The 14,372-nt window shown below is 38.7% G+C and overlaps 1 protein-coding gene across 3 annotated transcripts in view; it reads right to left on the reverse strand.

Annotated features, from left to right (window-relative positions):
* Nucleotides 1-14,372, reverse strand: part of Msp300 (Muscle-specific protein 300 kDa) — a 152,430-nt gene that overhangs the window by 99,964 nt on the left and 38,094 nt on the right. For all 3 annotated transcript variants that reach the window (XM_028306328.1, XM_028306327.1, XM_028306326.1), the window contains exons 4-13: nt 11,957-12,133; nt 6,041-6,204; nt 5,401-5,677; nt 4,135-5,315; nt 3,593-3,799; nt 2,803-3,036; nt 2,224-2,400; nt 1,515-1,758; nt 920-1,099; nt 146-520 (exon numbers count right to left, since the gene is read on the reverse strand). In XM_028306328.1, coding sequence (XP_028162129.1) covers nt 146-520; nt 920-1,099; nt 1,515-1,758; nt 2,224-2,400; nt 2,803-3,036; nt 3,593-3,799; nt 4,135-5,315; nt 5,401-5,677; nt 6,041-6,204; nt 11,957-12,133 — 3,216 coding nt within the window. The remainder of the gene's footprint in view (nt 1-145; nt 521-919; nt 1,100-1,514; nt 1,759-2,223; nt 2,401-2,802; nt 3,037-3,592; nt 3,800-4,134; nt 5,316-5,400; nt 5,678-6,040; nt 6,205-11,956; nt 12,134-14,372) is intronic.

Here is a 14,372-nt window from a genome sequence, read left to right on the forward strand (position 1 = left end):
TTTATAACTAATGCTTATAGTTACCATTAGTTCCCTTAACTGTTCCAATTGAAAGCATTTAAAATAATACACTTAATGAATATTTTGCCTGATGTTAACAAATAGATCTTATTACTCCACATTCGCTTAGAAACAAATCACTTACCTGGAATATTGTCTTCTCTCGTTCGAACGCCTCTGCGGAATCCACCTCTCGTACAATGCTGTCCATGGTCTTGTCAACGTGGTCCATCCACCTCTCCATTTCCCGGAATTTCTCCCTGTAGGCGTCCCATTTGGCTGGGATCCTCTGGAGTTGCTGCCTGAAGTGTTCCACTCTTTGTACGGTGCTTTCCCATTGTTGCTCGCACCTTCTGAGCTCTTCTTCCAGTGCGACGTCACCTGTCTGGTGCGTGTAGCTCGTCGCTATCTTCTTCAGGTTCTGGAGACAGTGTTCCACCTGCATAACCTTGCCTTGGTTGCGGAAGTATTCCTCGTTCCTGATGAGTATACCGTCAGCGTCGTCGCTTTGGTTGTAGGCCTGAAAAATAAAGTTAGCTAAAATTAAATAGTTCTTGCAACTGACGAAGGCGAGTGTTTACTTGTGTGAGTACGTGTACTAAACATTAAGTACTGTAACATTAACGAGCCACCACACATGTATAGCCCACTCGCCTTCGTGAATTGCAACAACTATACACAATTTAGTATGTTGGAATAATGTTAGAATAAACTCCATTTCATTTATTACCCTTATACCCAGTTTCAACTCTAGCCATGGTATAAATCAGAGGTGACCATACACTTGATGATACCACGCATTGGCAGTGGGCTTAAATTGAACTACCAAACTGGCCAATCTGGAAATCTTTGGAGATGGCCTATGTCCAGCAGTAGACGTTCTGTGACTAAATGATGTTGAGTTAGGATTGTTATGTACCTGTTCCTCATAAACGATCTCCTTCTCGATGTCCTTGATGCAGTGGTGGAAGACGGCCTCGTCTAAACGGAACTCCAGGCGCATAAGGTGTGGTGGCGCGCGCGCCAGCAACTCGCGCCAGCGTCGCTGTAGTTCTTCTACGGTCTGCACCACGCGGGGACGGTCTTCTTCGTTCACCAGCTGTTGACAAGAAGTGATTGTTTAGAAATGATGCACCCCTTTGACTTAAATAAAAAAATTTTTCTTTCTAAATTTATTTCTTTGCTGCTACGACAGAATGACGTCAAGACATGCATTATCGGAATGCATATTTTATTGTCCAGCGATGATTAATTTCATTTTCACTAGAAATTAAAAAATAACAAACGCAGTGATAAGTGTGTCACCATAATAAAATGTAGCCCATGTTAAATCGATTGACAAATTCGGATGAATAGTTTAGGTGCTACGGCTGAACATACATAAATACATACACGGGTTGCTAAAACACATAACCCTTACTACTGGCTACGCCGAAGAAGGGTGAAATATCGGTTTAATGAGTAAGTTTAACGTTCGGTTCCCTATTGCAACACAGCATTTTAGTTGTACAAACCTCCAGCAACTCTCGTCCAGACCGCACCAGCTCGGAAACAGCCCTCTCGTCGGCTCCCTGGAAGAACCTCTTGTGGAAGTCCACGGCTTGCTTGGAGTCCACGCGGTTGTCGGCCAGCAGGGCCTCGGCCCGGGAGGCCCACTCCTCGACCGACCGCTTCTTGGTCTCGAAGTCTTCCCAGGCGCGGACGAGGCGCTGCAGTTCCGACTCGCGGCGCGTGGCCTCGGATGATACGTGGGCGAATCTGCCAGAAATGTTACAATTTTAATACATACTAGTTCATGTATTTGTAGCTATATTTAAAGTTTGAGCTCATGTAGGTATGTAGGTATTATTGTTTAGACTGAATAAATCCTCAAACCTTAACATCTACTAACTTTAATTAAGTGTAAGGTGAGAAAAATTCAGGTAATAGATCATTATCATATCTTTTGGACTCTACCAGTTAAAGAATGAAACATTCTGTTGGACAAACGTTCATTTAACAATCGACTGCTGGTCACCTGTTACGACCGGAGAAAAACTGAGCACACAGGTTATTATACAGTAGTGGAGCTATTCCAGGGGGACATAGACGACGGCACGTCAAGCTAAAGCACGGTAGCCTCTTATGTCCTTAGTAATAAAGGCAATTTTGCAACAAAAATGTTCTGGATATAGTCTGATGTGCTGTCGTCTGTACATCCGAAATTCGACTATCAAGACTCACCTCTCGTTGAGGTCGCGCATGTGGCGGACCTGGTCGGTGACGTCGGCGCTGCGGTCGGTGTCGGCGGCGCGCACGATGTTCTGGAACACCTTGTTCTTGCTCTCCAGCATGGAGCGGTAGTACGTGGTGCGCGAAAAGAACGAGCGGTGGATCTCGTAGCGCTCTTCTACTATTTCCCTGTAGATCATTTAAATCGGTCAGTAGAATTCCATTAAGATTATGTATTCTGGATGGAAAGATTTGAATTGTATTAACTTTATGTATTCTGCTAGTAAAGATGTTTGGAATTAAGATTGGATCCAAGTCCAAGCACAACTGAACGTGGTTAACTTAAGAGACTTTGTTTCTCGTAAACAGAATGATCACGTTTTTCCAGTCTCATTAGAGGATATGAGTGTTACTTTTTTGACTTGTACACTTTTCGCAGGCACATTTGCTCCTATCGCTCGTTCACAATCAACCAAATGCGTTGTGGAATTGACAGTAATTAAAGCATATTCTGAGACTCAGTCTTTCCAAGAAACTTGGCCTGATGATTCTCGATTTTTTAGTACCATTTCCTTTTGATATTCAATTTACCTTCGAGTTTCTCCACCCATCCTCAGCGCATCTTCTGCTTTGTCTAGCCATTGCCCGATCTCCTTCTGTCCGCTTTCTAATGACTCATGCTGGACCAGAAGTTGCCTGTACTGGTGCAGCTTCACAGGAACGGTTGCTCTGACGCGAACCAGTGCTTCTTTTTGCTGCTTCAATTTCGCCATGTTGCCTTCTACCTCCTCGCGGGGTAACTCAGCAATCGCGTTTTGGAAAGTCCTGGAATGAAAGTTGGATTTGAAGTCTACTAATAACAGTGTTAAAATTAAAATCTTGTTCTCTTTTGATATAGCATACTTTTTCAGCTCCAATCACTATAAATTTAAGAACCTATGTAAAACATAACATCGTTGTGATCTGCATAAACTTTGTAGAGGAAAGTAAGTTTAAAAAAAATAAAAATAAAAAAAATAATGTATTTATTGCCGTCAGTTTGTGATTTGAAATCTAAAAATGATTCTCGAATAGGATCTTAATGATGCTTAATTTACTTGTTATGTTGCAATAAGTAACTGTTCAGTGTAGGTCATACATTAACCGAATACTGCAGCTCCTAAAGTATTTAGACGACCCTCTAAAGGCTAGACCCTCTTGTGGACCTAGAAGAGGATTTCTTGCTATGTAAACTAGACCCTCCCCAACTTGTCTGGTCAGCATGGGCAGCGTAGGCCGAATCCTTCATTTGCCTCTGGTAAATTAGAGAGTCGTGCACCTGCAGTCGAGATCAAAAGACCTGATGTTGTTGAGACTAGAACATCAAATCATTTTAACAAACCTGCTGATAGACTTGAACAGTTCTTCATGATGTTCTATTTCGGAGTTGAGCTGCAGCAGCTGGTCGATGTAGGCCTGGATGTCGGCGGTGTTGGCGCGCGGCTGCCGCGAGAGCAGGTTGTCGGCGGCCGCCAGCCAGCTGTCCAGCTCTTGCACGCCTGAAGCTAGCTCGCGCCGGTGGCGGAGAGCGTCGCCTCCGCGGACGTAGCTACAAAAATTTGGAAGAAAATTAGACGGTATTAAACTACAAAAACCAGACATTAAAATACCAGACATGAAAGCTAAAAACCTTTATCACTTTGATGTTTATTTATTTACACCAACAAAGTCACATACATAATACAGTTCATACATTTTAACATGGTTTAACACATGATATATGACCTCAATTACAGGTATAGGTACACAGCATTTCTTTTTGCAATGTTAGGGTACTTATTTATACACTAGAAAAAAAAATCAATTGGATAGAGTTTAAGCACCAAGTTGATGTTGTTATCGTTGAGAGCAAACTGGAGATGTAAATAATAACAAACAACTTACCGTTCAGCTTCTTCCCAGACGCGTTCCCAACGTTCAGTAATTTCAACGTATTTCCTCTTAATCTCTGAGCTGATTTCTTCAGAGGATGTGGCAGCTAAGAATCCTGCTGCATCACCCAACAGCTGGTGCTTCTCCTTCCATACAGTCAGGTCGTGGAAGAACTCCAATCTCTCATCTTCTGAAACCCTCAGCATATGCTGGGCTTTGTCCAACCAAGTGGTGAAGTCATCAGCCAACGTGTTCCATCTCTCCCAGTGAGCGATGACTTCTTCAAGCACACTGCGGGCACACCTCACGTCTGAGGCTACCCGTCTCCACGTCTCAGACACTTCCTTCAAAAATGCATCAATCTCTCTCGCTTCAGTCCTATCTACTTCACACACTCTCTTATACTCATCTGCTACTTGCTTTATATCCACGTATGCTCTATCAAACTCTTGGAAAATTTTATTCTTAGTTACGAAATTGTCATAGTCATCTAATAAGGCACGGACATGGTCAACTCGACCGTATTTACCGGTCCAAGCGGCGAGCTTGGCCCTCGTAAGTTCTGTAAACGCTACGATACAACATTTGTGCTCTAAATACTTTAATCTGGCTTTGCGTTGTGGTGCTCTTCGACTGACAGTCTCAAGCCTATCTTTCATATCTTGTAATCTCTCTGGCGGGATTCTCGACGCTTCTGGAGATCTCAAAGCTCTTTCAAATCTCTCGATCACCTCTGGGAGGTTGGCGAAGAATGAGCTGTGTTCTTCTAATTTTTCGCTTATGATTGCGGCGGTTCTCTCGTCCAAGTTGGAAGGGATTTCGTCGAAGTATAAAAGGTATTCGGAACGTGCAAGCCACTCGCCGATGACTTTGAAGTCTCCAGGCAAATCTGCGTCCAGGAGCCAAAGCCATCTTCTGTGCAGCCTCTCTAGTTCTATCCAGAGCGAGACGAGTTCCCGCCAGGACTTGGGTGCTATTGCTACTAGGCTCTGTGTGTACATGAGTTTTTCGAGTTTCTGGTATGTCGGTTCGCGGGCGAGCCGCTCATTTTCGGCACGCACGTAGTCGTCGTAGTTTCGCGAAAGCGTTCGCGAGTCGTATTGCCTTTGAATTGTGGTGACGCGCTCCGTCAACCACATTCTAAGAGATTCGTACTCCTCTTGTACTGCCGCTACGGCATCTGGTCCTGTTGTCTGTAACAAGCAATGTATTATTTAAATAAGTAACACAAACATCAGTGAACAATCACCACATCCTGATCGGTTAAGGAGCTCTTACCTTGGGTTCAGGATATTTGTGCAGGAACTGTGCTACGTATGTCATGATGGACCTTTCGTCTGGCTTCTCCACGTCCACGTCTTCAGCGTCGAGGAGCCTGGCGATGCCCAGCTCGCTCTCCGCCACGTCAAAGGCGTGCTCCAGGCGCTGTCTGTTGGTCTTCCGCTTCATCTCCGCCAGGTTGATCAGGTTCGCTTTGATGGCGTCAATGATTGCCAGGAACGCGATACCATCCCGCCAGGATGGACCGAAGTCTGTCACTTGGATGTTCGAGTCCCTGTAAAGAAGTTAGCATCGGTCAGATGGTTGTTTTATTTAGACAACTCGATGATTTATTGGCGACCAATCCAATTTGACAACATTGTGATTAATCACCGTGTTTTTATTATAGTAGTCAAGGTAGCTTACTTCACTGGTAACTTGTTATTTTAATTTCGAGCGTTAATATGACGTTAAAGAATCAGAAACTACAAACTCTGCAATGCTGCCAAAGCTTAAGAGCTTTAGCGCCATAAAGTAATTAAAGTGTGACCATTAGGAGCTTACTCTTGGCGTTTTAATAGTGCCTTGGAACTGTACCAGAATTTCAAATGACTTCAAAAATATACCACCTAAGGTCCCGTGGGTACCAAATACTTACTTGGGCAAAGCGTTCGCCACCCACTGTAACAGGGTCTTCCTGGCGCCCTGCTTCCACCGGTCCTCGGCCCTGTGAGTCGGGGTGGCCGTCCCCGACTCCTGGGACATGACCGATGCGCAGCGCGATCCGACCAGGTATTCCAGTGCCCGGCTGTTCTCTTCGATCTGGAAACAATTTGATGGAAACACTTTTGTAAAGGTTTTGTTTTTACTTTGCTCTCTGATATCAAAGAGGATGAGTCAAAAGAGAGCCACGTATTACCTAAGCGTTGAAATTCGTTACAGTTACAAATTACAAAGTCATTACTGAAAACTTATTTGTCTAGCACCTTTTTCTTCTTTCTTGATTCTTAACGAACTACCTACCTAATGTAAAGAAAATATTATTATATTCCTACAGGAATCTCTATACAGGAACTGGCATCTTCTGGAGTTAATAAAAATCAATATCTAACAACTACAGTTTACTTAACATGGCTATGCTTAGGTACTCAAATTACTAATAAAGTACTATAAAAAGTTATGTACCTGCTTAACTAGCTTGCATTCAGTATTACCTATATTGCTATTCATCTTAAAATATTATAAACAAATAGTTTTATGTAACATAACCATGAGTCTTTACTAAAGTATTTTGCTCAAACTGACGGTTACAACATTAGCATAAACAATAATACTGGCGACGACAAAAACTGGCGGAACCAGTCGTCCATGCACATCTGACCTTGTCGCCAAAAACATGGCGATATACAAAATATCATTGGCTTAATTTGCTGTCTGTTTTAGTTATTATGATAATTTATTGCCTATTATGATTTCTGCAGCTTAAATCATTTGAATGTGTTTTTAGCTATTCTAGAGATAGTTCCTTCTCAGCAAATTCCAACTGTTTGACCAGTCCATAAGATAGAGACATTTAAAGAGCACCAGGTCTATCATTTTATTGTGACTATGTGCCTTGCTTATAATGAAGCTTCATTGGCAAACTAATCGATCCAATATTTAATTATTCTTACTGTACCCTATCAAACATTTGTAAATACCGATTTTCCTAGTCTATCAAGTTACAGAAAAAGTAACTCATCTGAGTCACATCACCCCAAGAAGATTAATAAATAACCATATACATAAGCTCTACCAAGGTAATAAAGAGTACTTACGAATCGGTATTGCTAAAGTTCTAATACGAAGTCGAAATGTCCAGACCAGAACAAACCAATTCATGCATCCAGTGCATTGACTTCCCCAATTGAACGGGATGTTTGCACCATTAATCTCCCTAAGGACTAACACTCTAAGCACACATCACAACACATGACTCATGTGTACTCATGCACAATTCTTTACTTACCCAAATGATATAGCAATGAAATATAATTGAAAATTAATTCTGTAATTTAAATTCATGTTGTTTTCAATTCCTAGGCTACCTAAATACCGAACTTGGAATATTATGACGAACATGCGATTGATAGAGTTACCAGTAGGTACACCATCATCAGCCATCTTCGATATGTCATTAATGCCCGTTTTCACCATCAATCCCTAATTTTTAAGGTGATGAGGGGTCACCTCATCATCATCATCATCATTTCAGCCATAGGACGTCCACACTTCCACTGTGACTGCTGAACATACGCCTCCCCCAATGATTTCCACAATGGCCGGTTGTTGGCGGCTTGCACCCAGCGTCTTCCCGCTACCTTTATGAGGTCGTCGGTCCATCTTATGGGCGGACGTCCTACGCTGCGCTTTTTAAGTGACCCCTATGAAAACAAAATTCCTGTTATGTGTCCATAGGGGTCACTTAAAAATTAGGGATTGATGGTGAAAACGGGCGTAAGCCTCCATTTCAGGAAGACTAATCTCTAGCAAAGTTTACTAGACAAATGAATGACCTGCAATACCCTTGTAGACCAGACTCATTGGGATACAAAGTATACCACAGTAAATAACTTAATAATTATTGACAGATGATGAATCAGCAAAACTAACCATAACTTTGGACGTCTTCAAAGTTTTAGTGCATTGTAAGATCAAGTAGTGACGCACAATTTAGCTATTATAGTGCTGACTCTGAACTACTGCGCATATAGTTAATTTTTTTGTAAATATCTATGGCCTACCTAAGAAAACGCTTTGCATAAATAGTTTTGTTTGTGCGTTTGTTTGCATTGTGCTTGTTTAACATACAATGCGGTGTCGTGAGACTGATCAAATCAATAAATCCAATAGTGGTTATCATTCAACCAATAGCAGAAATATGAAACAAAGTTGTAGCAAAATAATTTTATGAAGAGATTTTGCCAGCACATTTATTGAAGGCACCGCGAAGCACAGTTAGGATTTTATGAAGCAGGATTTATTACGAGTACTTAAATAGGGTAGGGGAGACTGGGGCTGGTCCTAACAAATTTTGATTTGAGCGTAATATGTTCTAAACTGCTTTAGCAAGAAACATGGTTTTTTGGTACGTGATGTCAAATTTAATGAGCTTTACGTAAAGTACAACAAAATGTATATAATAATTACCATATCTGAGAAAAATCGAGTTTTGCCAAACAAGTCACTTGTTAGATCTTACCCCCGGTTTGGGGTTGGTTTTAACATCGCTGGGGAAAGTTTTAACAGCGGGGGTAAGAAATGATTTATAGTTGGGAATGGGATTTTGGCTAAGATAAACAACAAAATAATAATCACTAATAAAATTAAATGCGGTTCCTTACCGTTTATAAAATAAACAGAAAACTTAAATTTTATTAGTTAAATAAACTGACTCACTCAATCAGCATTACTCAAATCAAAGAACAAAAAATAATTTTTGATCATCAAATGATCATTGAAATTTGGCTCCTTACCGTTTAAACATGTGTAATAAACTTAAAACTTACTAAATCTATCTTTATTAAATAAAATAACAAAAAAACCCCAATTTTCCACCCTTGGGGGTGAAATATTTTCTTCAAATTCGCATGAAACCACCCTTTTGATAATACCTATTCAACAAAAAAATAATCGTTCAAATTGATTTATAATCGGCGGAGATATTGCGTATAAAAAAGTTCATCCCCAATTTTCCACCCTTGGGGGTTGTTTTTTCTATTATTAAATTTAAATGGGACCACCCTTGAGGTATTACCTATACGCCGAAAAAAGATTTGTTCAAATCGGTTCATAATTGGCAGAGTTATCGCGTAACAAACATAGAAAAAAAAACATACGGGTCGAATTGAGAACCTCCTCCTTTTATGAAGTCGGTTGAAAATGGAATCCATGGTAATATTGAAATAATAGAATTACAAAGTATCAACATACTCGTATTGGTAGTAAAAAAAGTTAAAAAAAATTGATTGTAGGTAAGTTGCTGAAGGAATTTGGTAGAGGTAAAAAAACAAGTTGGCATACATACATAGTAGATACTAACAACATAGGTAATCTAATTGCCAAAGCACATTCAATAGTAGGTACTAAGTAATTACTACAATGATAGTAACTAATTCTACCGCATTATACGTGTTTGTACCAATTAACATTAACCCAAAGGCCTTCATCGTAATGGTTTCAAAGAGTAAAGTTAATATTTCCACATTTTCCACAGTTACCCCCGTATGAATGCTCAGAACTTCAATAACGGTGTTCACAAAAAAGTTACTCCTTCTTGTTACTATTCTTGAATGAACTGAATAATTAGAAGGTGGGCCTTTGAATTAACATAAAGTGGTGCAAAATAATCTAAAAGCATTTTTAGCATTCACCTACCTTTGGCTCTCTGTCCTGTGGGTCCAATAAATTGAGAGAAGCTTGCGCAAACAAAATATGTTCAAGCCAATTAAGATGAGAATATACCAACAATTTTTATTAACAACAAGGAACATAATAATATGGTTTATCCTCAAAATACATTGGTAAGTGCCACTAATTTGTATCATAGAGGCAAAATGATCTTCTATTTTCCGTTTAAAATCTAACAATTAAGTTGAAAGTTCAATTCAATATTTATTTTATAAGATGACCATTTTGCTAAAATTATGTTACTATAATAAAATGGTTAGTAACATTGCCAATAAAACTGATACTACTAATAAAATTACATAGATTAAAGATATTAATAATAATGCTTTGAAATTTGCATATATTACAATAAAACGAGGACAGATAAAATGAGAATTTTCTGCTATTGGCTGCCCATGTTTTTAATAAAATTTTGAATTTGATTTATCACTGGTTATTATAATGGTAATATTGATGAATATGTTACGGTCAAAGTGATAAATGTGAAAATTATGAATAATCGCCGGTTATTATGAATAATCACCGCATGATTTGGTAAATGTGATTAATATGAGGTCATTTATGTGTGTATAAAACTTAGGCGGCTTAAGGGTGGCCCAAGGGCCACCCCCGCCGCACCTTAACCTATTTTTCACTTTAAATCAAAACATTATGTTATAGGCATCATGGAAATGTAATATTATGCAAGAAACATTCCAAACTCATTATGCCAAATTATATTAATATATGATATCAAAACGTTCAAAAGTTTGGCTGTACCTACACGAGCACGTACACAAGATGTTGTTCTCTATTATGAAATTTGTTAGTACTAAGGTTGAATTATTAAATATCACTGTTAAATGTGATTAATTTATCACTTTTACCGCGACTGTCGGTAATTATTCATAATAACCGGTTATTATTAATAATTTTCAATTTATCACATTAACCGTAATAAATATACAAGTAATAGTAAGATAGTAAAATAGAGACAACAAATATACACGTGTTGTCAATAGGGCATAACACCGAAATTGAAGCAGAAAATATAAAATACACTGACTGATCGTTCAGCCAAACGATCAGTCAGTGTATTTTATATTTTATATTTAGTCAGTCAGTGTATTTTATATTTATATAACACCGAAATTGAAGCAGAAAATATAAAATACACTGACTGATATTTTTTTCCAATTCACAAAGTGATCATTTCGGCCACAAAACACAGAAATATCAATGTGTTGTCTACCTACAAAACCCAATCGGTGTTGTTACTGTGCCGTAATCTAGTCTTCGTACCTACTTTTTAGTGATCTAAAAAAATCTCTAGGTTTTTATCTAAAAAGTTACCTAAAACTACCTACTACGTATTTTATGGAAACAGCGATTGACAGTTCAATAGATAGAGGTGTTTGCGAAATTCTCTTTATTATTAACTGAATAAGAGTATTAAGCAAGTAACTACTCGTAAATGTTGGTTAGAAATAAAATAAATAAATAATATCGTTGGACATTTTTTACACTGCGCCTCTAGTCCCAAACTAAGCAAAGCTTGTACTATGGGTACTAGACAACGGTATTAGATAATCATATTATGTTAATGAAAGATTGACTTGAAAGGGTGACTATTTTTAGTCATTTAAACAGATACCTACCACAAAGTACTGCCGAATTGTAGGTATTTTAGTATGTAGAGCATTTAAATCAAACTATTTTAGTTGAAGTAATTTCAGGCTTCAAGGAAATTCCTGTTTTGACTTTCAAACTCTTCTTCGTACTTATTTTAGAGGTAATTCCAACATCATGACTCTTCATAATACATTTAAATTCAATTAAAAATAAATAGGTAGGTACTGTCATATCGCCGTCTGCCTACCATTGAAACAATGACTCTATATTTCCGCGTTCCATTATATTTAAAACTGAAAACAACGGGACTCGATTTGAGGATGACAGAAGATTTTTATGCTATTGGCGACGCTATGGGCATCCAGTCTGCTTGAGTGACTACGACTGTAGTAACACGGCAAGTTATAATTACTTTCGTAAGGTAAGTATTCCTTACTTAAGTGCACCTTACGAGTCCCGTTTTTCTCAGTTTCAAATAAAACGACTCTACCACTCCCAAGAACCCACATCCTACCTGGAAGTACAAGATGATGGTCCAGATGAGGCCGAGCACGACGGCGGGTCGTCCGTCCACCAGGTCGGCGGCGTTGATGTTGACCAGCTTGATCCTCTTGCCGGCCAAGAAGCGGAGAGCCGTGTTGGCGTTGGATAGGAAGTGTGGCCGGCGTAGGACGCGACCTCTTTCCATTGGCTGAAAGATGGACATAAAATTAGATTCTACATAATACCTAATAGTTAAAATTATGTTTTAGTGATTATTAAGTCTACAACAGATTCGATGGTTCTTCAGGAGTATACCACCATCATAAGTATAAAATCCCGAAACTTTCTTACGTTTTCTTTCCTAGTTTTCAAAACTTATTTTAAGTCAGAATGTCAAATTTGCAACCTCATACATCATTCAACTTTACGATACAATTTTACCTTTTTGAATAAAATAAGTTATAACCACTTGACCCGTCCTTGTTTGCTTTTTATTCTCCGAATCAAAAAATCATCATCATCACGAAAATGTTTGCAGGTAAAGTTATAGACACGCTTCGGTACTTAGTGCGCCTATAACTTGGAGCTAATATTGGTCCAGATCTGCTTGGATATTGGAAGCAAACTTTTTGTCCAACTGCAGGTAGCATTCCGCAAACACGTCCTGCTCTTCAACGTCATAGAAGCTATAATTATCTTTTTACTGACCCGTCCTCTCGCCGCACCTTAGCTTGAACGAATCTTGGTTTACAAAATACAAAGTTAAGTAAAATATTGGCTATCCTTTTATTAAGCTGGCTTTAAGATCGTTTGCCCCTAAATAAAGTTCAAGAAAAATAACTAAATATTCATTTTTTTAATTTGGTATCATTGACTCCTATAGATATTAATCAACTTTATACGAGGAAACTACTACGGCTCATTACATGGCAATTAACTCATACTTGATCAAACGCTATTGTGTGGGATTAAGCCATCCAGACTACAATGCCTTGGATGGAAAATTGGTTGCATTGATGGAGTCATTTGGCAAGTTCCAAAAACGTACGCTGAGTCTGATTGGATTATCCAATTTAGATGAGCTCACCATGAATTTCGTTAGGTGTGCTCGTTAGCGAATAAAGTACGCCAAAGAAATCTATGAAAATTTTAGTTCTTGAAAGTAGCCGCTATACGCACACCGATGTCTTGACTTGAACCGCGGAAATGTGCGTACCTAAATTACATAGCTTCCAAACGTCTGCACTAAATTAGATAAGTCATTTTTCTTTTATGGTACAAAGTTCGCCTGGCCAGCTATTAGTACATAATAATATTTTGTCGGCCGTTTGGTGTAGTGGTTCAGAACGGACTACTATGCCGAGAGGTCCCGGGTTCGATTCCCGGCCGGGCAGAAATTGAAATGATGAATTTTAATTTCTGTGACGGGTCTGGGTGTTACTATGTGTAATATGTATGTACAGTCGCAGAATGAAAAGGTTCGTCACCTTAGTGTCGGTTTTCGCTTGCACTAGGTACTGTAAGAATCAAACCTGCCAACATAACAGTGCAAGAAACAGTGCTGCTAACATGAAAATAAATATGACGTTTGCTAACGAATAAGGTTTTGCTTGTTTATTTTTCTGTCCCATCAGTGCAATGCAATGATGACATTGACCAATTGACAATAGTTTTTTTTTTATTTAATAGAAATAATAATGGCAGGTTGAACCAACAAGAAGGTTTTAGTTTACAATCATAATAATCTTCTTGACAAGATAAATCGTCAAACAACTTTGATCTGAATAATTTTGAACTTTACTGACGAACAGTTAAAGATTATTTTCTCTAACTCGAGATTATTCTGTAACATAGTTTCAAAAGGTAACATGTGCTCGCGATTCGTTGAAGGAATCAATTTGAAAACTGACGAACCTTTTCATTCCGTGACTGTATTTAAAAAAAAAGTATTTAAGTAGTAGGGGAGAGTTCGGTATATTGTACCGCCGGGTAAATTGTACCACCCTCATATTTCGTAAAGTATTTATTGAATGTCTGTAATTGCAACACTCAGCGATACACAACTAAAATCAATTAATATCGGCCATGTGGTTTTTGCCGTGACCACAAACACGTGTGTTTTATTTTGAAAAGTATTTTTTCATTATTTTCAAGTAACTTTTGACAATACATGTTTAGATTATAATTTTGTTAAAGGACAGTGCCAATCCATGTATGGAAGTTGGACCAAGTGCTGCCCAGAATGAAACCATAGTGCATTTTGTTCCTCAGGCCAATACTAATTTATAAACCGGAGTGCACTGAAATCTGTCCCTGGAGTCGAGAGAAAAAAAGAGTTTTGTTTTGAATTATTTACATACAAAATATCATCGATGTATACGTACTACGTATAAGATTTCGCGATGGTGGCATTAAATAACACTCGCTATGTTAAACTAGGTTAAACT

The sequence above is a fragment of the Ostrinia furnacalis genome, unplaced genomic scaffold (genome assembly GCF_004193835.3).
Source record: "Ostrinia furnacalis isolate ACB-3 unplaced genomic scaffold, ASM419383v2 OfSCF1913, whole genome shotgun sequence".
Taxonomy (NCBI): Eukaryota; Metazoa; Arthropoda; class Insecta; order Lepidoptera; family Crambidae; genus Ostrinia; species Ostrinia furnacalis.